Genomic DNA, 26,672 nt, shown 5'->3' with positions numbered 1-26,672 from the left:
TGTAAAAATGAGAGTGGGTTATTGAAATCATTCACTTGGGAGAATGAGTCAGCGGGATTGCCATGAGTTTGAGGCCAGTTTGGTTTACAAAGTGAGTTCCATTTAGGGCTTTAGAATGAAACTTTGCAAAAAAAAAAAAAAAAAAAAAAAAAGGAAAAAAAAGTATAAATAGCAAATGAACGAGACAAGGGAAACGAAGAGGAAACAAGGTTAAAGCAAGGTTAAATACACAAAAGGTAAAAGAGTGGAAAAGACTGTTATCGAGGGAAAATAAAAGAGAAGGAGATGCCAAAAGTTTTAAATGAACAAAACAAAAACATTCCTAATAATGAGAACATTTGAAAGCAAAATTAGATAAGTGTATAGAGAATAAAATATAAAAATATAAGTTTGAAATAGGATAAAAAGAATTTAAAAACTAATAAACACTTAGTAGAGGGGGGAGTGGAAACACAAGAAGGGGTGGGGGGAAGGAAAAGATTGCCCAGTAATGAAAAATACTGCAGAAACCAATTTTCATATATGAAGAACAATTTTTAAAATTCTGGGGACCGGAGAGATGGTTAAGAGTGGCTGCTCTTGCAGAGGACGTAGGTTTTAAGTCCTAGCATGGCAGTTCACAACTGTCTGTAACCACAGTTTCAGGGGTCCATTGCTCTTTTCTTGGCCTCGACAGGCACCAGACAGGCATGTGATAGACATGCACATCTGCAGACATGACACTAATATAAGTAAAATAAAACAATCAGATCTTAAATGCTAACAATGTATAATGAAGGGGCTGGAGAGATGGTCAGTGAGCCACTTGCTGCTCTTACAGAGGACCCGATTCTGGTACCCAACACCCAACTGCAAGCTCACAACCACCTGTAACTCCAATTCCAAGGTATCTGACACCCTTCCTGACCTTCATGGGCACCAGAAAGACACACGATACACATATGTACATGCAGGTAAACATCCATATACATACATAAATGAAAACATTTAAACATGACAAAGGAAAAATACGCCGAACTGTAGGGGGTTTTGTTTGCTTTTTAAAGTGAAATGTCAGAGCAGTTCATTCTGGTTACTCAAAAATTGGAGACTGCATTTTGTGCATGGGCAGGTGGGGACCGTCAGCTGGACTTGGGGGACTCTTTATTTTCCTGTGGTTTATGCTGTTGCTGTGTCTGTATTGGGCAAGTGCCCAATGTCTGCTCAAGCTGTCTTCATTTTAAAAGGGTCTCTTCTTTGTCTACCAGGAACCTCTGCTGGCCTCACTTAGCTTTGCAGTGTTGACAGTGTAGGCTCTCCTACCCTCCTAAGTCTGGACCTGTCAGGGTGACAAAGTGCAATGGGACTGTGGTAAGCAACCTGAGCACTGAGGTAGCAGAGGGCCTCTCTTTGTATTTTAAAATCCTCCTAAGTAGTAATTACCCTGCTGGAGAGATGCACTTCATAGTAGTTCTCAGGCTCTACAGCAGGGAATACAAATAGGTAGCCCCAGAGGTTGATAGATCCTGCTGACCTGAGACTTGGGGCTGGCTATAAACTCTAATATTCCTCTAAGTGGATAAGATCTGCTCCTGACCACAGATGGCAGGGGTTTGCACTTCATTATCAGAGTTGAGCCTTCTAGAGTCTACACTTTTCTGTTTGTCAGTATCTGGCCTTCCTGCTATCCACAGTTGCCTCCCAGGTCTGTCTCTCCACCCAGTGCTGTGCTCTGCTGAATTTAGAGACCACAGACTATCTCAGTTTTAAGACCCTTGTTTAAAATTGAGATGGTATCTGGACACTGTCTGACAAATCATAAGTTGACAAAATGGGTGGGAATCCCCTCTATCAGTTACTTGTCTGCCAGAGGAACCCTTGTCTCACCAAAACCTGCTGGTGGATCTGAGACTCACTGTTGCAGAATATCCGTTTACACTGTGAAGATGTGCTTTTGCCAAGGCGCCTTCTGATTGGTTTAATAAAGAACTGAATGGCTAATAGCTAGGGAGAAAAGAGGTGGGACTTAAGGGGACAGAGAGGACTCTGGGAAGAAGAAAGGCAGAAACATTAGGAGACACAGAACAAACAGGATGTGCAGGAGGATAGATGATAGTCACAAGCCACATGGCAGAATGTTGATTAATAGAAATGGGTTAATTTAGATTATAAGAACTAGTTAGAAACAAGCCGAAGCTATAGGCCAAGCTTCATAGTTAATAAGAACTGCTGGGACACAGAAAGGCTCATTGTATCTCATGCCATGTCCTGAGGGCATGACTGCCTGTCTCTTGTCACCAGAACTAGCTGGCTTACCTTTTGGATGATACTTCTTCTGGGAAGCTATTCTATTCTGGCAACTTTTATGTCAACTTGACATATGCTAGAGTCATCAGAGGAAGGAGCCTCAGTTGAGAAAATGCCCCCATAAGATTGGGCTGTAAGCAAGCCTACAAGGGACATTTTATTAATTAGTGATTGACAGGGGTGGAGGAGTTTGTGGGGGGAGGGCCCAGGTCATTGTAGGAAGTGTTGTCCCTGGGATGGTTGTCCTGGGTTCTATAAGAAATTAGGCTGAGCAAGACCACCAAAGCTAAGAGAAACACAAACCTACTTTTATGTGGTAAAATGTAAACACACTCATAATTTCATTTGGCCTTCAATGGAGAAAAGGAAACCAACAAAACTATTATTTTTATTTTTATTTATTCGTAGTAACAAAAATCAAAAATTACAAAAACAAGTTAAATGAAATATGGAAGCAAACTAAATACAAATACATTTTCATAACCACAAGGGCAACAGAAATTTGTTGAAACTGTTTCCTGAAGTTTAACGATTTAGATCATAGGTATAACCAAGGAATTCAGACTGTTCACATGGACTTGTTCACAGATGGAGGAGCCTGCTTTCCCAAAACTGGCACTAGTATCCAGAGTACTGGCATATGTATATGGGAAAACTTCCCTGGGCCTGTAATCTTAGGAGACACTGCTGTTTATTAAAAACAAAAAAACAAAACCAACAACAACACAGAAAGCCCAGGGAGTTTGTAGTCCTGGACTGAAGGCTTCTGGGGGATTGTAGGAACTAAGCATGGTACAATCTTGCTTGTTGGTGCCATGCAAAGCTCTACCCAAGGCTCCCCAAACTAGTGTACTTAGCAGCTTCTCATGAATGGTTTACGCATCCCATGAATCTATGGCGGTGCAGACAATAGTGGCCTTGCTCACACAGAAGTAGCGGAACTTAAGAGGAATATGGGCTTGCCCATGGGTATTCAGTGTTACAGGGTGGGGTAGTCTTGGCTGAAAAGCACTGTTCTAAAAATGACTTGAACAGTCACTGTAGCTCTTTGCTTTGAGCAAACTGATGATATTCCTGCCCTCTCCCATCATGGCCAAGGACTAGCAAAACTTTTGATTAAGGCATGCTGCTGTGAGTTCTCCAAGGCACTTGGAGAGGGAGTTTAAATCTAGACTGCACAAGGGGTTCAAGAGTTTTTTTAATGAAATGGGACATAAAAGCTCTCAACACTCAGCAATGTGGAGTTGTCTCCTTTCAAATGAGAACAGGAGAAGCTATTTAGGAGGAATTCCACTTCTGTCCCACTTTCCATACTTGCCTATGTGGGAAAATCTCAATAATTTATCTGGAGGGTCAATAGTTTGAGTTTTGCAAATGAGACAAGGTTTTGATATTTTGTGTGTGTGTGTGTGTGTGTGTGTGTGTGTGTGTGTGATGTTAAATGCACATGAAACATGGCTGTAGGGAAGTTAAGAATCTGAGGTCCAAAGAAAGAACCGACTTGCAATCTTTTATACTGCTTTCAAATCTGTAAACTTCTGTCTTCCTCTGTATGGGGAAATCTCTGACTCTAACCAGAGACTGCACTCATGTGCACCATGTTGAGAAGGTTGGAGGTTCTCCTTCACACCCTCTTCCTGGGCAGACAGAGCCATGAAATCCTCACCCCAGGCACCTGAAAAGCTCATTTAGACCAAGGCGAAACCATGTTGTTCCTAGCTGTCTTTTCTTATTGTATGGTTTCATCTATCCTAAGGAGAAGACAGTCACAGGACCCTAGCTCCTTCTGGACCAGTTACCTAACCCACAAACTGTATCATTTATTAAATCCCAAGATGCATTCTTATCACTTTACTAAGGAAACTTGCACCCAGAATAGGATGAGACAGGCCCAGGGTTGCTCTACTGGTTAGCCACAGATCACTGTGTGTTGGCAGGCTGGGATAACCTAGGTTTCTGTCCTGTGTAAAACAAATTAACTCTCTGGATTTCAATAACTGCCTATGAAGATGCTTTGTCCTGTGGCTTCTGTCTGAGGCATCTTACACTTCTTGGTATGTAGCTGATCTTCTGGAAGCCTGGGGTGGGGTAGTGCAGCTCTGCCTTGCATCTAGTCTAGTATGTGGCAGGGTAAGGGGCTATCTATGTTACAGAAAAACTCCCAAACCCCTTTCACCTCTGAAATAGTAGGACTACTGGAAAAATAATTACAAAAGCTTAATATCTAGTCAAGAAAATGAAATACTAAAAAATGACATGTATAATGATAATAATTGAGGAATAAAATCAGCTTGCCCCAAAAAAAAAAAAAAAAAAAAAAAAAAAAAAGTCTTTTATAGAGAAATAGCACCTTTGGTTAAAAAAAAAAAAAAAAAGAAGTCTATTTTAAAATTTTGGGTTAGGTGTCTATGGCGCTTGAAGTACATAAGTATCTGCATCACTTAAACACTCTCCTAGAAAGTCCATCCACATCTGAGGGCACAGATGTGGGATGGCTGCGTATTCAGGTGATTGTTGGGACCCAGGGGAAGCAGATATGGTGCAGGTTTGTCATGCTGACAGTAGTGACAAGGGTCAAGGCAGCAGGATTCCTCTCCACAGAGCTCCCCACTCTTCCTCCAGCAGAGCCAGCTCAGCCCTCCCCCCAACATCACATGCTTTTCCAACAGCTGCTGTGACCCCTGAAAGGATTGGTTCAGACCCGGGCCTGCTCCTCTGGCAGCCTGATGCAGTTTCCTTACTTGCCTCCAGCCCCAAAGTGCCCTTGAGTTTCTCTTAAAGCATTCCTGGAAATGAGGGGAGTGGCCTCCCTCCCCCCCTGCTAGCCAGCCACCCTCATTTCCTTCATTGCAAAACAAACAAAATAATATTCATTGCCAGACAAGCAAATACTGATGGTTTGGTGATCACAGCAGATGCTCCTGTATCATGGTCTCAGCACCGAAGAGGAGGCGGCGCTGGGCTCCAGACACGGTGCTGTGCTTCTTGTTAGACCTCTTTGGTGTTTACCTTCCTGGCCTTTTCAGCTGTTTCCTTTGAGATGGAAGAGGAAATAATCATTATACAAATACAAAAAAGCTGATGGCATTTATCCAGCCCCCCCCCCAATACATATAGGATCAATAGACACATGATTTTGCTAGATTTTAGTTGTTTACTTGTACGCTCCCTCCTTGTGTGATAAACAATACAAAGCTATATCCAATTTGTGGCATAGTCATTCAGGAGCAGTTTACTGAACTAGGAGCTGACTCTATATGAACATCTTATGAAATAAGCAAAACACTTGTTGTCCCACAGTTTTAATGATAAAGGATACTAAAGGGAAAATGTTCTGAATCCATGTCCTACAAAATTGCTAAAATCAATAGGTCCCAGAGGCAGACCATCTGGGCTTGAATTTGGCTGTTCAGCTTTCCTAGTGTCCTTGGAAGTATTTTGAAATCTACATCTTAATGTTTTCAACTGTAACATGAGGGCAACACTGTACCAGCTCTTACAACAGCGCCTGACACATTCCTCTCCAAAGAAGATGTACAGATAGATAGCCAATAAGGACACACCATTAGACACTAGAGGAATGGAAATGAAAGCATAATGAGATACCACTACATGTCCAGTAGGTCAGATGAAATAGAGATTAACAGTAACAAATGTTAGCAAGGACTTGAAGAAAATGGAGACCTGTGGGGGAGAATGTACAAGGAATGGTGTTTGGGAAAAAGTTTGGCAATCAATCCCCTGGGGATTAAACATAGCATTATTTTATGACCTGAATTCTATCCGGAAATATACAGGGGGAGTGAAAACACGGTCCACACAGGAACTTGTACAGTAAAACTCACAGCAGCATCCTTCATCAGAGTCAGAAGTCACCTAAATACTCATCAACTGTTGACTACATACACAGAATGTCATATATGTAGAATGGCACTCACATAAAGAAGAATGAAGTAGACTCATGCTAAAAGCATGAACCCGAAAAGCAAAGTGCAAGAAGGCAGATAGAAAAGGAACATTCTATGTGGCATGTCCACGCCAGGCACATCTACAGCTGGAAAACAGGTTAGCACTTGCCAGGGGCAGAGGGAAAGGAAAAAAAAAAAAAAAAAAAAAAAAAGAGTTACTTCTAATGGGGGATGTTAAAACACTCTGGAATTAGACCGTGAGGAATGGCCCACAATCTTAGGAATTCTGCCTCAATTTAAAAACCAACCTTAAGAAACTGCTGACAACATTAGCTGGCATCTACTAGGCACGCTTGGTGCTCCTTGCCCAGCTGCCTTGTACTGAATGTTTTGCAGTGATCACTGGCTTTACTTCTTGTGGCCTACACCTGCATCTCCACCTCGGGGCTTTCTCTGTCTTAGAAGTCTGCTCTGCCCACACATGCCGGAGGACAGAAATGCTAAGAATCATTTCCTGGTAGCAGCTCTCAGCTGGCTATTAGAAGGCTGGGAGAGATACCCCAGACCCTCCCACCTCCAGCAACTCCTTCAGGGAATGATCTTATACCACAGTTTGGTAGTATAGGTCAGTAGCATTCTCTGGGATCTACTGTGTCAAATGAAGTATGTTTTGTTTCCCTCCTCTCCTGGGGCTCTGGACAGCTTCTGAGTGGCATTAAGAGCCTGGTAGTAACAGCGACATTTGAACCAGCACTGTGGCTGCTCACCTGGTGCTTCTGGGGTTCCTGGACATATCTGGTCATCTCCTCCTGTGTCTTGGTCTGGGCTCCCTTCTGAGTCTTTCCTGTAAGAATGATCAAAGTTCAGAGCAGTGGGGGCTGTGGTAAGCTGGAGAAGGCTCTACCTAAAGGACTGTCCACTTAACCTGTGGAGAAGAGTTGAACAGCCCACCTCTCTCTGAGCAGCTAGTCATTTAACTATCCTATCCTATCCTATCCTATCCTATCCTATCCTATCCTATCCTATCCTATCCTACCCTACCCTACCCTACCCTACCCTACCCTCTCCTCTCCTCTGGCTTCTGTTCCTGCTGTTCTCTTTACTCACAAGATGAGCTAGTCCTACTGAAAAGCAATGGCAACAACCCGAGTGCTGCTCAGGACATCCCTGGGGTAGTGCTCCTTAGTGGTTCCCACACTCTCATAATGTCCCAGAGAACATTTGCAAATGTAATTTCTGGCCTGGGTTGCAGTTTCTTGGCAGAGTGCTTGCCTGGCATGCAAGCCATGATCCCTACCCCCATGCTCAACCTCAGAACTGCAAAACAAAGAGACAAATAAAATAAACTCAAGTTGCCTGGCTTTCACCTATAGAAGTTTTGATATAATTGATTGAGATGGGAGGTATCAGGGTGAAGAGATTTTGCCTTTTGAAGGGTTCTGTACACCCAGGGTTGATAACTACAACATGTAACAAACATTTCTCAAGTATAAAGAAAAAAAATAGTAAAAAGCAAAACAAATCCCAACAAAGCAAAGCAAAGCAAAACAAAACGAAACAACAAAAACCCCAAAGAACCAAACCTACACAGATCCACAAGATGTTCTTTTTGTAGATTATACTCTAGAAGGTTTGGAAGGGTGCCTGGGAATCCATTTGCTGAACACAATACTTACCATGAGGAAACGGTAGACATTAATATCAGTCTGTCCCTCATAGCCAGCTCTCGTGGCCCTGGCCCCTTCTGGTATTATCTCAGTGCCTTGCTTGTGCCCTTGATATTTGTGATCTAAGATGACACCGCTAAGTTTTCAGACACTAGCCTGAAAATGCCTCTTCAATTTCCTCTTATGTCAGTCTCTACACCACCATGTGTTGAGGCCCCATAGACCGAACTTTCTGTAAGGAGGGCAAGCAGTCCATAGTGTGCTATGGAAACTGACAAAGTCCGTTGGGAATAGCGTGTTGTCTGATGCACTGTGATTGACTTATTGCCCAGATGTCTGAGTTTAGGGTTCCATAAGTCAGTGCGCACTCACTCATGCATCTCAGAAATGGAGGAGGGATACCTAACAAAGCGAGGACAAGAGCAGTTAGACATATGGAAGGGAGTTTGGGAGGACAAACTGGGGGTGCTTCCTGGTTGAGCCAGGCGGGGTCCCTGTTTAAAGATGCCCTCTGATGGCTTCAGTAGCTACAGTGTGTGTGTGTCTGGCTATCAGTTCCAATGTCTTCTAGAAAATTATTGTTCTAAAACAGCCTCTTTTGCTTTCTCATCTGTCCCTACCATTAGGTTGGGCATCTGTTCTCTCAAACTGAAGCAGACTTGGACCTGGAAGGTTAGCAAACCTATGGATAACACTGGCTTCCACCTGCAGTGCTGGTATTCAAGGCTCCATGGCTAGAATGCTTCTTGGGTCTTTGATTGCTGTCTCTCAGTGACCATCTTACCCAATTCTCCTGAATATAACTTTAAGTATCAACTTTTTCTTGCCTCGATTAACTTCTTAAAATATAGCCCCAGGGTCATTCCTGCAGGTAGAACTTTTAAGTCTGGTTCCAACTGACATTTCTTTTCACACTGTGTGACTTCTATTCTGGACCTGGCTTTAATACCCTTCTCTGATTTGCTTTCATCTGGCTCTTTGATTCAGCCTGACTTTGATGTACGTTCCCTCTTGATCACTGAAATCTCTGTAGCTCAGGTCTCTGATGGGACATGAGTAGTTCCAACGTACTCTTTGACCTCTACTCTGCCTCCCAAACTTCAACACCTATATGTCCCCAACCCGTCTTGGACCTGTCTCAATGGTCTTAATTTTTAACTAATTTATTTTTTACATTTTCCATTTACTTTTTTTCCTGCCTGGTATGGAAAATTAAGGTCATTTTGACTTCTGACCTCCTGACTCTTTTATATATAATATTTCCTTAAGTGTCACAAGGATTAAGTTGGTAATATACAAAGACCGTGGAAGAGCGCTGGTATACTTTTCTCACCGATCAGTCTTTTCTTTCATGATGGTTATTTTGGTCTGATATCGACAGTTGCTGGTGCTCTGGGCCACCATTCTCTCATTTGACATCCCTGGAATGATTTTCACACCTGATGCATCTGAAGAAGTGCTCCTCCCACAATGCTCCCCAGCGGGGCTGTCACTTACTTCCGATCCCTGACCTTCCTTTATCCCCTGTCACTGTCTTTCACTCAAGTCAAGCTCTGCTCCCCCCCTTCCGCCCTAAGTGTGGCTCACCATCGCAGGTCATTGCAGTGCAGACCCAGTGTCCACAAGAACAGACACAGCGATTGCAGTCTACCTCGGTCTCAGCTCCATCTGCATAAGTTTCGTCCTCCAGGGCACACTCTGTTGGATCATACATAAAGGCAACAGTTGGGACATAAGTAGAACAGGGTGGTGTCTTCAGTACAGTCTGAGCACCTACGTGTCCCCCTTCCCAGACAAGGGCTGCCTTGTCTCTCATGGTCAAATGCTCCATAAGCTCATGGCCTTAACTCCACCATGATGGGCTGATGACAGCCCAGTACCATGGGTAGGGGCTAGTTCAGTATCTTTGGAGAATTCTACCAGTTATTTCTGGCTTGCACCTCCCTTTCCCTGTGACCCTCCCATCCTCAACAACACTCAGTGTCTAGACTAGGCATACTCTTCTCAGGAGGGTTGAAGGATGGGTTGAGACACTTGAGGAACTCCTGGAAGTTGAGTTTCCAGTCGGCATTCTCATCAGACAGTTCAATGAGAGCATCAACACAGAGCCCTCTGAAAGAAAGCACAAGAGAACGCCATCAGCGAGGCGGCGGCTTCTTCCCTACAAAAGGAAAGAAGCACAAGGCTCACAGACACCTGGGGCCTCAGGCAAGATGACTGTTGAGGGAAAAGACTTCTTTCCTCTTTGGCCTGTCACACCATTACCCAGTAACTCCTGTGAACATCTAACCTCCAGCTGTTAGACTGGATATCACATCCCATAGGCTGTTCAGATGTTCCCCCATAAAGCTTTATGAACAGTTAGTTTTACCCACCTTGATTAACCAATGCTCTCATTATTTGCATACCTTTGTCTAGATTGCCTTTTCCTGTGGTATGACTTGTCAAGTCAACCAGTCCAGAAAAACAAAACAAAACCAAAAAACAAAGCAGGAGATGATAGATGACATGAAAAGGAATATAGGACTTGAAAAAAATATTAAATTCAATCAAGCATCACCACCATCACCATTCTAAAAAGGTCTTTTAGAAGTTTTGTAGAACCTTGGCTTCATCACTTCCTCTGTTCAATAAGACTTGGGCCCTGGCTCAGCTACTTCATACCCAAACATTCATGAGCTATTATTCAGTCTTTCTGAGTTTATTTTCTTACTTCTATAGGTAGGGGGGAAAGTCTCTCCCTCACTGGGATGTTTTGAGGATCAAACATCGAAATGATCAAATTGCCTAAATCCAGGTTACCAAAAAATGAGTGGCTATTCCTTAAGGTCCAGACTCACAGAAGCTGCCCTTTGAATTTGTTTTGAACAAAAGAGAGGCAACGATCTCATGTTTAATTCTTCCTGATGTACTAGTACCAAGCCAGAAGGTTCTTTGTTTATTAATATTTATTCTAAGATGATACTAAAAGAAGGACATATGCTTCTAACAGTTAGGGAACTCTACATGAAATAGCACTGGTCATCTCAAACACCAGGAGTGAAATGATTTTAGGTTTACCACTAGAGAATACATGAATACAGTTCCATCAGAAGATCAATGACAGAACATCACTTTGCCATACTCAGAAGCATAGTGGGTGTGGCATGACCTTGATAACTTATTCTAAAATTACAGTCTTTTCCCCTTGCAAGTTCTGGCCCCAAACAATAGCCTCTTGCTCAGGCACCAGTGTTGACATCCCAGTTTTATAATGTTCAGAGCACAGATGGGAGCAGAGACCCCACTTCTCTATCTCTTTCACATCGGCACTGGACGCTCCTCGGGTTCAAACCCCTCTCTCAGGAAAACTTCCCTGGGGACCGTATGGCCAGGCCCTCACTCCCCACCTGAGCAGTTTGTTGTTCTCCTGGTCAGCGTAAGTGGTGATGTTGATGGCTGTTTCGTTCTGCTCCACGAATTTCAGGAATTCACTGGAGTCCAGGTGAGAGTCACCATTATCAAAGTTCTAGAAGAGATGAAGAGATCTCTCAGGATCTGGCCTGACCCCTCATCAGTTCATCTTATTCTTAATACACCCCAACCCTGTCCTCGCCTGGCCACAAGGAGCTTCTCAGATCAATCCAAGATGAGCAAGTGTCTAAACAGAACCATTAGGGGTTTCTTTCAGTATGGATCCTGCTCAGGAGGGCAGCTGAACAGATGTCTGCATTACTTAAGAATACTCTGTGAATTAATAAATAAATAAAAAAAAGAATACCTGTGACCCACTCCCTGACACAGTCCCACAGGCCCCAATTCAGACATTGATAGCATCACTGTCTCACACCCTAGTGAACTCATAACAAGCTAGGGCATTGTAAGCATACATTACACTCTGGGACGTGGAGTCCTGGGTGTATGACTCTAGCAGGTTGCTAAGGGGAAGCAGCAGTGTAAATAATCTTCCAGGCTCCCCTTGGGACCCACAGAAGTCTACCTTGCTGTTTAAGGCCAGCCTGCCTCCTCCTCAGCCCTACACCGCAATGTCAGCACGTATGTGCACACAGATCCTTGGGCTACACTGTGCAGGCTGATGACATGTGACACCCCAGGAACACAACTGAACAAGGAATGGTGAGGTCAGGCATCATTCCCCCCAAATTGACATGCTAAAACAAGACCTCCGCCATCTGGAGCCATTCAACATGCCTATTCCCTAGCAACAGGAGGGAGCATCGACTGGAGGGTTTAGATCAAATTCCGTGTTGGGTGCTGCTGCTATCCTAACCAGCCCTAGGGGGACCCCTTCACTCCCCACACTTTCCTTAGGCTGCACTGGGAACCAATCAGCATCTCTATGCTATTTTTAAGTTGGTTCCTTACACTGTAAAAAATAGAGTCTGGAAGAAATGTCTGCTTAACTCCTGGGCAGGGAGCAAAACGTAGCCAATTGTTCTCTCCTGGTTGCTATGTGCCACATGTAAAATGTCCATGGCATGTACAGTGAGAGGAACACAAGAGACAATCATTATGCCTTTGCTTAGAACCTGTTTGTCAGTCTTATCCACTGCACACCTGCCCTGAGGATCTCCCCATAATCCACTTGTGAGGTTTTGACTAATTAAAGATGCACAAGTCAATAAGCTAGATCAGGGAAGGGGCATTCTGAGGACCACAGAACTTTCCTGAGTACAACTACAGCAAACCCTGTCCCCTGTCTGGTGACGAGAGTGAATGTAGGGGAAGCAACGGTCCTGCGGTAGGTGCCCAGCCACTGACTAGGCATCTGGAGCCGCTACTACAGTCCAGTTGGCTCTCACAAGTCCGTACTTTGTGTGCACACTTCATCTATTGGGGAACCAGATCACAGGCCTGAAACAAAGCGGACATCCCAGTTCTTGCCAATCTCATCTCATCTCATCCACCTGGTGCCCAGAAACAGCATTAAACCCAGTAGCACCTCAATCTCTGGCCAAATCTAGCATACTTCACTCAGCTAACCCACTGCTAAGGCTGGATACCTCTGCAAGCCTGTCTGTAGCTGTTTCTGAGACAGTAACATTTTTCTCTTTTGATTGTATGATGGGAGACAGGGAGGGAATGTTTTGAGACCTGTGCTAGGGAATCATACTTGTATGTTGACACAGTGTTCAGAGGAGATGGGCTGAGCCACGCATTCACTCACATAAAGCAGCTGAGGAACTGGGGTATATCATGCTAGGGTCAGGGAGGTAAGAAGGCTGGCTTCAGTTTCAGCCCCATCCTCTAAGAGACTCCCGTCTAGTGACATAGGTATGGACAGCATGGGTATGAAAGATTCTCCCTACCAGGTTCTCCTTTTGTTCTGTTTTGAATTCATCAAAGAAACGGTTACTGGACCATTTGGAGGGGAGAGGTAGTGTGAGCTTTACTTGAATTCTGATTAGATTTGCCATCCAGCTAGCTAGTGTGAGGAAAGCCAGCTGGGCTGGATGACAAGGCTCTGCCACAGAGGTCTGAGACATCAGATCTTTGACCTACAGGCAGCTGTGGACCTGGAGGGATGGCATCTCCTGCTGCAGATGTCTTGGAGGAGGAGCTTTGTGTCTGTAATCTGTGAGCAAGCTTTCTGAGATGGGAGAATGCTCCAGAGAAAAGATGTTTTCCCAAGTGGCTATGCTTTTTTTCCCCCCTAGAAGCCGGTAAGAGTGTTATTGCCTGGGGACATGGAGATATGTTGAATGGCATCATGGCCTGGGTACTTGGCAATCAAATTTAATAGCAGGTATCAGAAGTGCCCGAGGCCAGTTTCCATCTACAAATGGTTACAAGATCCCAAGAGACCTCTTGGAATTAGTGTTCTAAAGCCCAACAGCTCCATGCTCTAAGGACAGGACAGAACGAATGCTTACAATGAACCTTACAGACACTATTCATTTGGCTTTGGGAAAAGTAATTTTCTTTAAAAGCATTAAAATCACATCTATCTATCGTGTGTGTACATAGGAGTGTCATGACATAACATTTGTGTGGAAGTCAAAGGACAGTTTGCAAGAGTGGGTCCTGAGTGTCAGCCTTGGCAGCCAGACAGGCCTGAGTCATTTTATGTCTCTTTCTGCTCCTGTACAGTTCTTCTGCTCAGCAAAGTGATGCAGTTTGCTATAGAAAAGGAATTGCCCATGTCTTCAGGGCTCTGTCATGTGGGAATGGCTAGGACACTGCCCAGTAGGAAGAGCGATGCTCTCTCTCCAGTGTAAGATGAAAACTAGGAATCCATAGTTTAAATCTCTGACTTAGTGGAGAAAACTTCTATCTAATAAGACTAATACAGGAGGAGATGCCTTAAACAATCAGATATCCATTTCAAACCAATCCAGAATTTCTTCATCTATGTCCATAATGCCATCTAAAGAATCCACAGACTAGGATGGTGTGAAAGGTGTTTGGGTGGCTTGAGAGCTTCCAGGAAGTCCCTTGCTTGTGTGGCTGGCTAGTTGTGGGGATAGCAGGCTTGTGAGCTCTCACTAGAGTAAGTGTCCAAGGCACTGACCTTAACATGTGCATCCTGAAGGGCAGGGGCTTGGTGCTTCTGTGTGAATGCAGTTCCTGAATGTGTGGCTGAGTGTAAGAAGTGTCTGTGATGGATGTGTGTGGTTTGTGTGTCTGGAATATTGTAGGTGTGTCTCTGTGTTCTTGTCAGTTAGCTAGTAGAGTGCCCTTAACCACTTCTTCCAATGGGTCTCAGGGCTCCTGAATGATCTCCCATACCCAAGCCAACAATTTATTTCCTCACTCATTTGCCCTTCAAAAGCAGTATCTTTCTGGGTCTCCCGATGGAACTCTGTCTCTTCTATTAACATGGTGTACAGCAGCACTACTTGGATTCTGGAACAATCTCCAGACCCACAAGTTCCCTGACTCTTCTCACATGAAGAAGATGTGAATGGTCAAGTTAGTGACGTGGAGAAATGGGTGGCAAGCTGTGTGTGTGGGGAAAGATGCTGAAGTGGGTGTGGTATACCAGAAGGTGCTCTGTACCAGCTTCCAAAGTGTTCCACAGGGAAGCAGAGAGCCTGGCCACTTTTCCCATGGCAGCTCCTGGAGACCCTGGTGGTTTTAAATGTTCATAGGGGTGTTGGACAGGCATGTTGGATCCCAGAAGTCAACTTCTGGCTCCTTGCTGGTCAAGCAGGCTGCAGCTTTCACAGCTCCATAATATAACTGGTGATGTAGGCACACTCAGGGACTCTAAGGAACTCTGTATCTCCTGATAGTCACAAAGGGGGAAGAGGGGAGTTCTCTTTCTCCAGGACTGAACACTGTTGACCTCGACTCTGATTACCTTAAAGTACTTGTCCAGGATCTCACTGTAGTTGCTGCCTTTGGAGAACCAGCCATCTGGAATGATCTCAGCTTCCAGCCACTGGATGATGCGACGCCGGAGCTCATCGCGGTTAGCTTGATAGCAGACAACTACGGGGTGAGGGTGGGGTGGGGGGAATGTGTGAGGTGGGTGTGGGGAAGAGAACCAGGGTCATCCGCTGTCCAGAGCCCAGTGTCCCTCTCAGTTCTGTGTGTCATCCTATTCAGTCTTCACAGCACCCAGGCAGGCAGGATTATCGTACCCAGAGTACAGAAATGTGTCTACCCCAGGAGTCACGCTCACATATGTAAAACACCCATAAAGATTAGGACACTGGTTCTCAACCTGTGGATCTCAACCCCCTTTGGGGGTTGCATATCAGATATCCTGCATCCTGCATATTAGATACTTACATTATGATATATTTTGCTATATAATAGTAGCAAAATTACAATTATGAAGCAGCAACAAAATTAATTTTATGGTTGGGGGTCACATGAAGAACTGTATTAAAGGGACATGGAATTAGGAAGGTTGAGAAACCCTGGACTAGAAACTTGAAACAGTGGTCAAACAGAGTTGTTATTTAAGAAAAAATAAGGAAGAAAAAGTGAAGGATGCTTTCACGAATGTTTAGGGGCAAGGGAGAAAAAAAAGGTCATCCACTGAAGCAACTCTCCTGGTCCTGAGATGCGCTTAAAGTACTAACAAACCAATAAATGAAAACACTAGTTATGCATGCTGCTGGACTGCTGGAATTCTACATCTCTCACCAACTGAGCCTTTCAAAATTCTCTCCCATCATTCTTTATTATAAACAATAGAAAACAAAGCCAAGGAAGGGCTATGTCTTAGCCCTTCTCTGGGCAACTGTGACAAGTGCGAGTCATGTGGGTAGACAAGCTACGAGGAGACAGCTCTGGCCAAAGGAAATTCTTGGAAGACAACATATGCTAGGTCATGAGGAGGCGCAGGGCCAGGGAATGAACATATGGGCACTTCCCACCCTTCCTTCCTAGCTGTGTGGTTTAGGGGAACTGATTCAGTCCTATGGGCCTTTATACTTTAAGGTAATTACAGCAAGGTCTGCAAGGTTACCATGAGGTCTGGGCCTATAAACCACACTGCGATTTCAATAGGTTTTAATAGCAAGCTACAGCAATCTCCATATTGGCATTTCCAATTGTCCTCTGACAAAAAGAGTCCTGTCTTCTGGTTTCACTGGGTCCATGACATTAGTGTGTCTTTTTATTTGTTTGTTTATTTATTTATTACTTTGAAACAAGGTTATTTTACATGTCAATCCCAGTTCACTCACACTCCCATCCTCCCCTTCACTCCCACCAAACCCCAGCCCATCCCCTTCCTGCTCCCCAGGGAGGGTGAGGCCTTCTATGGGGAGTCTTCAAAGTCTGAGCATGTCTTACAAGGCCCTGAAGGTCTTGCTGGCTGTCTCTCTAAAGGGCATTTACCATTCAGCAAAAATGCAGAAGATCCAATATTTAGACCCAAACAGCTGCTTTGACCGGCAGACACCAAAACAAACATTTTTACAACACAGTCTCATGGTTTTACTGAGCTGTATTGCCCTCAGACCAGATCTGGATCAAAAGTTCTGATCCCATGTGATCCTGGCAGCTCAGCGGGGGACTGTGGAAGACAAGATGCTTCCTCCGTGATAAGTCTCCTCCCTATGATACACACACACACTGTGGAAATGTCAGGTACTTACTTGGGCTGGCAGATGGACTCACAGACTTCTTTTCTGCAAGACAATAGGAGATGTGTAATGCCAAGTGAAGAATAAAAGAAAATGTCGATGGTTTTAGGATTAAAACTGTGAACTTGCAACTTTGTCATCATTTTGCATTAATACTTTTTTTTTTAAAAAAATTAAGATTTGTTAATTTCTATACTAGATGTCTGTGCACTATTTGCAAGTCAGAAGAGGGCATCAGATCCTCTGGAACTGGAGTTACAGATGGCTGCTAGCTTCTATGTGGGCATTGGGAACTGAACACAGGTCCTCTGGAAGTGCAGCCAGTGCTCTCGACCACTGAGCCAACTCTCTAGCTCATGCCTTCAATTCTTCTATCCTTTTCATTCTTATAAGGTCTAAGGATGGGGATCCTTCCTGCCTGCGGACAATGGACCACCCTTCTAGATTTATATTTCATCCTGCAGTGTTGAGCAGTCCCTGGGATTTCAAAACTCCATATAGAGATTAATTCTGCACAAAGGTTGGAGAGGAGACTGGTATCTGGGATAAAGCTTTGTGTTTTCCCAGGGAAAGTCAAAGATGGAATTGCTGGGCAAACTCTAGTCATAGAAAGGTCTGGTGACTGGCAATCATGCTTGGGAGTCCATCTTTCCAACTGATCACAATGACAAGAGTGAAAATAAAGAAAGCATATTACAAGGGTGAGAAATGCCCAAAATTTAAAAGCAGGAAAAGGAGAAACTGACCCATGTTTTCAAAAAGGTGTGGAAATCCCTTAAGGGCCTTTTTACCATTGTTGATTATCGGTGCAGTGACCTTATTTACTCTTCAGCTGCAGGTGATGCTGAGAGCAGGCCCAGGTCAGATGCAGGGAGCACAGGACAAAGTCAGCCAGGTCAAACCTAGGAGGCTTCTGAATGTTAGGAAGGAGCATCTCTAAATGGTTGTGTGATCAGCAGGCCACCCTGCTATGGTATCTGTGTCTGTCTCCCTGTCACAAGACCTGCCATTCAGAGATGGCAGCATGCCTTACCTTTGCAGTGTCCATCATAATCAACCTGGATCTTGGATCCAGTGAGGCAGGCATCTCTATGAAGTTCACAATGGTTGATGTAGGTCTTGCCATTACTGCCACACACAGGTCTCTTGTGAGGTTTGCATTGCTGAAACAGATGGGCAGGAGGATGCTTGTGTAGCATGCAGGCTAGAACATGTACTCATAGCCATTTTGTCAGGTGACTCACCACCAACAGAGATGGAGCATGTATATATCACCAGGGCTCAGGGAACCTCAGCTCTGGTCATCATCAGTGACTCTGCTTTACTTGATACGGAAGATCTACCTCAAGTTCTCCTTGCCTCTCTGTTTATCCTGGTTCAATGTCAACTTTCAAGTACACAAACACCCTCCTGTGGCTGAAATATTTGCACTGCATGTATCCCCAATGCAATTCGTCTATTTCTGTTTTCCTAACAAAACGCCTGAGCTGGGCTCTTTCCAAATCATAGAAGTATACTTCTCATAATGTTGGAGGCTGTGACATGCACGATCAAAACAAATTCATTTAATGTCTGGTGAGAGCCTGGTCTCTACTTGTAAAGGAACCCTCAAACATGGTGTTTTTACATGGCCAAATGCTGTGTGAAACCCCTTTGTAAAGGCCTTAATTGATTCATAAGGAAAGGTCCCTGGTGACTTCATTTATCACCTCTCAAAAAAATGGCTTCAATGTAAGGACACACACACACACACACACACACACACACACACACACACACACTCACTCACTCAATTCTTCTAGGGCCAAATTACAAGGATTCCATGTTCTCCATGCAGCTTTTGTCCTAATTTCACAACCACTGTTGTAAGGCTGACAGGAAATCATTATGGACAGAGATATGGAATAAAGTTCATCTGGTTTGTAGGTGGACTAGAGCTATTAGAGATATGAAGACAAAAGACAGATGTTAACCAGAGTCCTGGGCCAGGATGGGCATCTAACCCCTCCATTTTATACAGGAAGATACCCAAGCAAAGAAAGGAAAACTTCATTTATTCACTCAGTCAACATTTACTGTGGAGTGCTTGCTATGTTTTGGGCGCTGAACAAAACCAACATGGGCTCGTCTTTACAGCAACTCCTGGGAATTTGTTTGCTCAAAATCACACAATTATCTGTGGACAAGCTGAGACTATTTCCAGAGTCTAATTCTTGCTACCACATGGTGGTTAGTATCCTTCCAGCACAGGCTGCCAGGGTGAAGAGATCCTAGTGGGATCAGGTTTTAGGTTTCAAGTTGGTACACTTTCCCTTCAGATGCAATGAATCAGGGTCTGGAGACTTAAAGGGTATTATTATTTACAGAAAAGCCCATTTCCTGGGTACAGAGCAGCTTGACAGAAGGGAAAATAAAAAAGAAAGCCCATGGTCAGGGTTACTTACTTTCACATGCAGAATGAAAATTTATTAAAGTCTTGCCTATTTCCTAAAGGCTCATTTTGCCTTTTAAATGCCATTTCAAGACAAAACTTCAAAGCCCACATTCTGCCTGATGATTTAAAAATTTGCATATCCTTTGACCCAGGAGGCCCCCAGTGGCCATCAATTTTGAGAAATAAAAGATATTGGCTAAAGGATGCTATTGTTGTGTTGGTAAACAACCCAGAGAACTACTTAAAAATCCATCTCTAAGGAAACGAATGAATACATTTACATCACTAAATATTATTCAGCGGTTTCAAAACGCTAAAATCTGTGTCGGTCTGGGAGGCTGCCACAGCACACCAAAGACTGCATAGACCCATGTGTGGAAATAGTATTTTAAAATTTAGTATTTATAAAATAGGGGAAACTCTGCTGTTTAGAAAAGTTGTTAATGCCATTACCTCAGACTAATCAGAACTGAGAATTCTTTGGTAGTACAAATGTCTAAATACTAAGACTGTTTGACACATAAAATAACTGGTAATGTTTTAAGTTCAAGAAAAATTTTAAAGTTCAAAACCATACTTAATTTCATGTCTAGCAATACAGTTTCCAATAAAATAACACTGCAATGGGTAGCTTGGTAAAATTTTAAACTAAAGGAAAAAGGAACAATTTTTACTTTTACAGAGCCTCTCCTCAGATCATTTTTTTAAAGTCACTTTTTCAAAGTAGGTCAATGTGACAAATGTACTTGTGACTAGTCATGGCTACTTTCTGCTACAGTGGTCAGTAGAATTAGGGAACTCGATTTCACAACCATTGCCTCAAAGGACTGACACACATTAGATTCTTAGGGAAAGCTAAACAGTTCTTGCTACTTCAGACCCAGAAAGTTGAACTCCAGCATCCAGCATAAAAAAACAAACCCAAACCGCAAAAGACAAAAACTCTGACCGATCCGAAGCTAGACACAAATTTTCGTGTATGCCTCTTTCGTGATTCATGCATACTTTTGCCGACATTCCACCCTTCCTTGCTTATTATGGAGGAGGTCTAACTACACTCCCAATCTCATTTTTACCTTTTAGACTACACCACCCTAATACAGTATATAGTGGTCTGGAATCCACATGAGAAAGAACCTGAATTTTGTCTTTCTTTCTGAGTTTGAGTCATTCCACTTAATATCACACTTTCCAGGTCCATCTATTTTCCTACAGATGGCATTTTTCTTTATAGCTGAATAATATTTCATTGTGTATATGGATCACATTTCATCATCTGTTCATATGCTGGTGAACATCTAAACTGGTCCAATTTCCTTGCTATTATATAAATGTGTGTGGGGGGGGGCATATGTGCACACGCGCTTGCGTGTGAGCCTGAGTGCACATGCACATGAGTATAATGACTAGAGGTCTATACTGGCTACTGTCCTTGGTTGTTCTCTGTATAATTTTCTGAGATAGAGTTCTTCTTACTACATCTGGAGCTCATGAAATGGCTGGCCAATGAACTCCATGGATTTGCTTCTCTTCTGCCATGCTAGGGTGACAGACTTCTGCTGCCACACCAGGCATCTATGTGGATCCTGAGTCTCTGAATACAGCAAGCATGTTTCCTACTGAGCTGGCTCTCTAGCCTCCTTAAACATTTTAAAAAAAAATAAATGAAAAGCAATCTCTTTTAAAATTTAATTTAAAAATCAGGAATTTCACTCTTAACCCTAGGGGAAGCCTTCCTTATGTCTTTGGGATACACAAGCTGTGTGTTTATAGAAATGACAGGATCCCTGGAACTTTCCATAGTCACTGCCCTCCATGCCTGCCACCCGAACCTACCTCAATGCAGAGGCATGTGGGCTCCCCCTTCTCTGTGACTGCACACTCCCGGCCAGCTCCACAAAACACATTGGCACAGATCTTGGATTTGCTCCTTTGTTCTTCCTAAAACACAAATCACAAAGAAAGCCATGTTACGGGATACAAGCCCACCACAGGATGAAAGGACAGAGGTAATGACCGAGGCTTGAGACTTTGGTCTGCTTAAAGGTGTCTTCCAATATGGGCACCAAACTCACATGCACTGTTCTGGCTCAGGTTTGGGAACCCCAGATGGTTCACCTAAGAGCAATGCAAGAATGGCTTTCCTGCATTCTTCCTCACCAAAAAAAAAAAGCATTGAGCATCTGTGTTGTGTTAAAGCTAGCACTGTGCTAAGGGCTGAGATACAAAGGGCAGTCTTTGACCTAATGAACTCTGTGGCTCCCAGGGAGTAAGTATTTAGAACACATTTGTGGGCATGCAACAGTGAGAGCTCCAGGAGGAGGTATGTATGAGGAAATCAGGTGAGACTCTGAAGGTTCCACGCCCTTAACTGATTCTTTAAGGTGGAGAAGACTAAGCCAGGAGGAATTACAAACACTGGAGACACATCTAGACATCGTAACACCGAGAGGAGTTCACAGCAATGCCATTCCGAAGGGCAGGAGAAGGGTGCTAAAATGTGGATGTGCTATTGTCTGATATTCAGCCACTGTGTGTGTTCAGGCTACAAGAGGACAAGGACCAAACCGCCCCAAAGAGAGTAGCCTAGCCCGAAAGCCTCTTGCTGGTCAGGATTCCTGCTCAGACAGACATAACAGAGCAGCAGGGAAATGAAGCTCTGTAGGCCACACAAAATGTGGGCTTTGGCAGGCACCAGCTTGTAGGTGGCACATTATTTAAGCCCTTTCCCTGGTGGTAGAGGGCCAGCCCCACCCCTCTCACCACTCAGCCCTGCAGCAGTGTGGATAAACAGAGAACGGGATTCCTCCAGGCCCTGTCCTCATCTAGGCTGAGCAGGCTGAGCTCTCCAAGTTTCCAGGCCTGGTGCTGGCTACAAAACAACAAAGGGAAGAAGCCTAGGGATGACTGGGATAAAAGCAAAGTTCATGCTTCTAGCCCATGCCTACCATGTCGTCTAAAGAACTCATACCCACAATAACAGAATATTTCTTAAACGGGAAACCAAGAACAGGCCAAAACCAAATCAAACCAAACCAAAAACCGAAGTATAAAAAAAGTTGAGGTGTGAGATCCTTGAGACGGGTCCAAAATAGCTGCTCTGCTGCCACCTGGAGGCTACTTTGCAAACTTCAGGTTTTCTTTTCCTCCCATAAGTTACTTTGCCTGCCATGCGGGGCTAGCATTGTCTAGAACTCATTTGCATTTCCACATCTCATAGGTTTACATACTGTTGCTAAACCTTTTCTTTCCCCTTAAATGTTGCTAAGGAGAATTCAAAACCGCTGGCACACAGCGAAGCCAAGATGAAGCAATCCTCAGAATCGATTTAGATCTCTGTCTCAGAAACTGGGGTGGGGGAATAGTCAGCAAACTCCCCAGACAGACAGGGCCCTCCCTCTTGTGGGAGCTGTACCTCAGAGGACAAAGCAAAGCTGGAAGGAAAGAGAAAAAGTAATTGCTGATTGCTGTAAATAACTCGGGCGGCCTCTTCCCTTCCCTGAACACTTTAACCCGTGGGCCATCAAATGAGCAAGAGATGCACAAATGCACACAAGTGAGCATGGGCATGTCTGCACTCACAAGGCACCCCCACCCCATGTCCCTAATTAGTCCCTTTGATCCCTCAAGCCATGCATTTCCTCATCTATGGAATAAGACTAAATAGATAATCCAAAAAAAGTGTGATGAATGGGAATAGCTTGCAGGCTGCTTGCAGAAGAGTCTGCTGTGTTTAGAGCATTTGGTCTCATGTGTGTGTTTATGTATTAATTTGTGTTGGGGAGGGGTGCCCCTGGCAGGGTATGTGTGGAAGTCAGAGGACAACTTGTGGGAGTGGCGTCTCTCTTCCCATCAGGTGAGTTCCAGGGATCGAACTCAGGTTGTCAGTCTTGTCTGCAAGTGCCTTTACCCACCCCTTTTTTTGGTAAATGCTACAAATAAAAGCTATCTGTGAAGGCTGAATTCAACTCAAGTCCTTGCAGAAAGTGAAGGCTGAATTCAACTCAAGTCCTTGCAGAAAGTAGTAGTTCTCAAAAATATATCTGGAGAAGCATACCTTTTTCTTACACCCTAAGAACTAATGTTTGAAGAGTGCAACTAAAACTTGCAAACGTTTCCATACATACGATTTCACCTTACTGCATGGCTAACCCAACAAGAACATGTATATTAATAAGCTCCATTTTACAAATGAAACGGAGGCTCCAAAAGTCAAATAATTTGCCTAAGCCCCCCCCCCCCAAGCCTGTATTCAGCTCACAGGTGACTAAGCACCCATTCATAAACACCAGACATCCTGCAGAATGACTTACTACTTACCTACTCTAAGTCCCTAATTCTGATGTCATAGTATCCCCATCTTTCAGGTGAGGAAGCTGATCTTAGAGGCCCAGTACAAAAAGACAGAGTTGGCTCCTCCTCCAACCACAGGGAAGCAATTCTTCTGTATTTGGCTTATTTTTAAGTCCACGTGACTTATGGTTAGAGAAATTATGGCGGGGATATGGGTGATACAATAGGAGGCGGAAGCAGGCAGTACTGAGTGTATGAGGCATTGAGATCTGATACTGACTCTCATATCCAACCCTCTTCCATGTCTGCAACAGCCACCATCACGCGAAAGGGAGTCTCTTGAAATGTTATTCCTCGGGTGCAAATATGAAAAATTGATGGTTAGAATTGTGCTGAGGATTAAATGGGACATGCTGTGTGCTATACAACAGGAAGTGGCTGTCACGACAGTGGGTGGTTTATTATCAGTTTTCCACTGAATTGCTGTCACTGTCACCTTGGACTGTCAAGTCCCCATCCTTCCCGGTCCTCTCTGGTGGAAAGCGTGGAGATGGGGGAGCTGCTAGTTACACAAGCATTCTCTTTGCAGGTGACATGTCTGTCAATAGGTGGCAATCTCTCTCTTTGTCTCACAGCGCCCAGAGCCGCAATGCGGAAGAGCCTTCCTGGCTGCTGCAGCTCTACCCAGCTGTCCTCCCAGTGAGAAGTACAGGAACGTGACAGTGACAGGGGCTGTCTATCCTGGGGCACTCAATGCCCTTCCTCTCCTCGCTCACGGGTATACTTGACTACAGAAATCAAGGTCAACAACGAAGGGCATTTTCTCTAGAGGAGTGTGGTCTCTTTGTGCCACTCATCTTTGGGAGTCAAAGGGTCAGAGCCGACCCCAAGGCTCCTGGAAAGTTGCTTGGGGACATAGGTAACTTTTGGCAGAGCAGCTGGTTTATAACAGTAACCTAGTCAGGGGTTGCAAAGGCCTGACGCCAGGGGCTGGAGGACTGAGTGTGGAGGCTAACTCAGCACCTGCAGCTGAGCGAGGCTCTGCAGACACCTGTCCCCATTGTCTCTGTTTGTGTGTCTTGCATTTTCAGTTGCATGTAACAGATGCAGGGGTGTTTGAGATTCAGAAAAGCTCCATGGTCCACCAGTGGCAGGTAATTCAGGAAAGGAACACAAGTTGATCTGGTCCCAGAGTCTCTGTGTTCCTTCTCCAGTAAGGCTGAGGGAGGGTGCTGAGGGCAAACGGGGCTGGTTTCTAGGCCTGGTAGAAACAGTTCTTGCAAATGAAGTAGAAATGAAATGAAGTAGAAATGTGTGCACTACCATCAATCATAGTGATTTCAGAGATTGTTAACCACACTGGCTTATTCAGGGTCTAAAGTGTGAACAGACACACAGATCTGAATGTACTCATGAGTGTGATGGACTAGGTGTGAGTAGAGGTATATTCATGAAGCATGAACACCAACATATAGGTTTAAAAATCAACAAAACATCTGGGCATGAAGGTACATGCCCATAATCCCAGCACCTGGGAGGCTGAGGCAGGGAGACATTGAGGTTTCTTGTGGGATACATAACAAGATTCTCTTCAAAACAGCAAGTAAACCCCAAACTACAAAACAAAACAACCCCCCTGAGCAGCAACAACAACAATAATAATCCCAACAAAATATCTGCCTCTGACTTAGTTAGGGTTGGTTACTATTGCTGTGATGAAACTCCGTGACCAAATGCAACTTAGAGAGGAAAGAGTTAAATTGACATCACAAACTCAAGCAGGGCAGGAGCCTGGAGGCAGGATGCAGAGGCTATGGAGGGATGCTGCTTACTGACTTGCTCTTCATGGCTTGCTCAGCCTGCTTTCTTATAGAACCCAGGGCTACCGGCTCAGGGGTGGTCCCACCCACAATGAGCTGCCAGCTCTCACATCAATCACTAATCAAGAAAACACCCTACAGCTTGCCTACAGCCTGATCTATGGTTTCTTAAAGAGGTTCCTTCCTCTCAGACGACCTCAGCTTGTGACAAGTTGACATGAACAGCCTCCAAATGGAAAAACAATCAGAAGTTCTGGTTCGTTCCTTTTACTCCTGCCTTGTCTCCATGGTGTTTTCTGGATGTGAGTGGCAAGCTAGACTCTGCAGAGTTAGTCTCATGGCTAATTTTCACACTACAAATTCCTCTTGGCAAACGAATGCCCCACAGTTCTGCCTTTTACCAGATGAAAACTTTCTCTGTCAGCTCTTGCATGTTAATGCTTCAGTGTGCTTACACAGTGAGTTTCAAATCAATTTAAACTTAAAATTTTTTATTTATGCATTTGTGTGTGCGTGCATCCTATGTGAGGATATGCTGTGGATGCCCAAGGATGCCAGAAGAAGCCCTGCGGCTTGCATCAGTTATAGGGCCATGAACTAGCAAATATGGGTGTTGGGAACTGAACTTTGGTCCTCTGGAAGGGCAACAAGTGCCCGTAAGTACCACTTGGCAATTTTGGTAGGTTATCTTCCTATCTTTTTTTTGGCTCTCTAGAAGGAGCTTTACTCTGGACTCTTCCAGAATTGAGATCCTGGCATGATGACTGCCCTCAGAGGACACTATACACTGGGCCTGGCCTCCAGCTTTCAACTCCAGCCTCTTTCCAATGATCCACTACCTCTGTTTACATTACAAACAAAGCCAAGAAACAGATCATCTTCAGTCCAAGGTCTTACGGACTTGCCACGATGTTTTGTTGTTGCAAGCAATGAAAAAGGAAGTCACTGCAAAACCAGTAGAGGTGATTTTGAGTTTCAGTCTGGGTCGAACAGCACACGATACACATGGAAATGTTTCTAAAAAAGCCTTGCGAAGTAAAACAATTTCTGCAGGAACCATGTGCCTTGGCAAGGATGGAAGTTTATAAGCAAAGCCATAAATGTCAGCTCAATGCAGCATCGCTTCACTAACTGGAACTGGGTTAGCATCATCTTAGTTCTTTCCCCTTGCTAGTCTCCCCTCCCCCCCACCCTCACTCTGTCCTTTCCTGCCAAGGTGG

The 26,672-nt window shown here is 44.3% G+C and overlaps 1 protein-coding gene across 1 annotated transcript in view; it reads right to left on the bottom strand.

Annotated features, from left to right (window-relative positions):
* Positions 1–4,652: 4,652 nt before the first annotated feature.
* The window catches only part of Fstl1 (follistatin like 1), a 50,400-nt gene continuing 28,380 nt past the window's right edge, over positions 4,653–26,672 (bottom strand). The window contains exons 3-11 of the mRNA XM_051191456.1: positions 21,176–21,280; positions 17,939–18,068; positions 16,918–16,950; positions 15,165–15,295; positions 11,251–11,369; positions 9,861–9,973; positions 9,449–9,559; positions 6,962–7,038; positions 4,653–5,319 (exon numbers count right to left, since the gene is read on the bottom strand). Coding sequence (XP_051047413.1) covers positions 5,275–5,319; positions 6,962–7,038; positions 9,449–9,559; positions 9,861–9,973; positions 11,251–11,369; positions 15,165–15,295; positions 16,918–16,950; positions 17,939–18,068; positions 21,176–21,280 — 864 coding nt within the window. The 3' untranslated portion in view covers positions 4,653–5,274. The remainder of the gene's footprint in view (positions 5,320–6,961; positions 7,039–9,448; positions 9,560–9,860; positions 9,974–11,250; positions 11,370–15,164; positions 15,296–16,917; positions 16,951–17,938; positions 18,069–21,175; positions 21,281–26,672) is intronic.

The sequence above is a fragment of the Phodopus roborovskii genome, unplaced genomic scaffold (assembly GCF_943737965.1).
Source record: "Phodopus roborovskii unplaced genomic scaffold, PHOROB, whole genome shotgun sequence".
In the NCBI taxonomy this organism is placed as follows: domain Eukaryota; kingdom Metazoa; phylum Chordata; class Mammalia; order Rodentia; family Cricetidae; genus Phodopus; species Phodopus roborovskii.
This window is presented reverse-complemented; position numbering and strand designations above follow the sequence as displayed.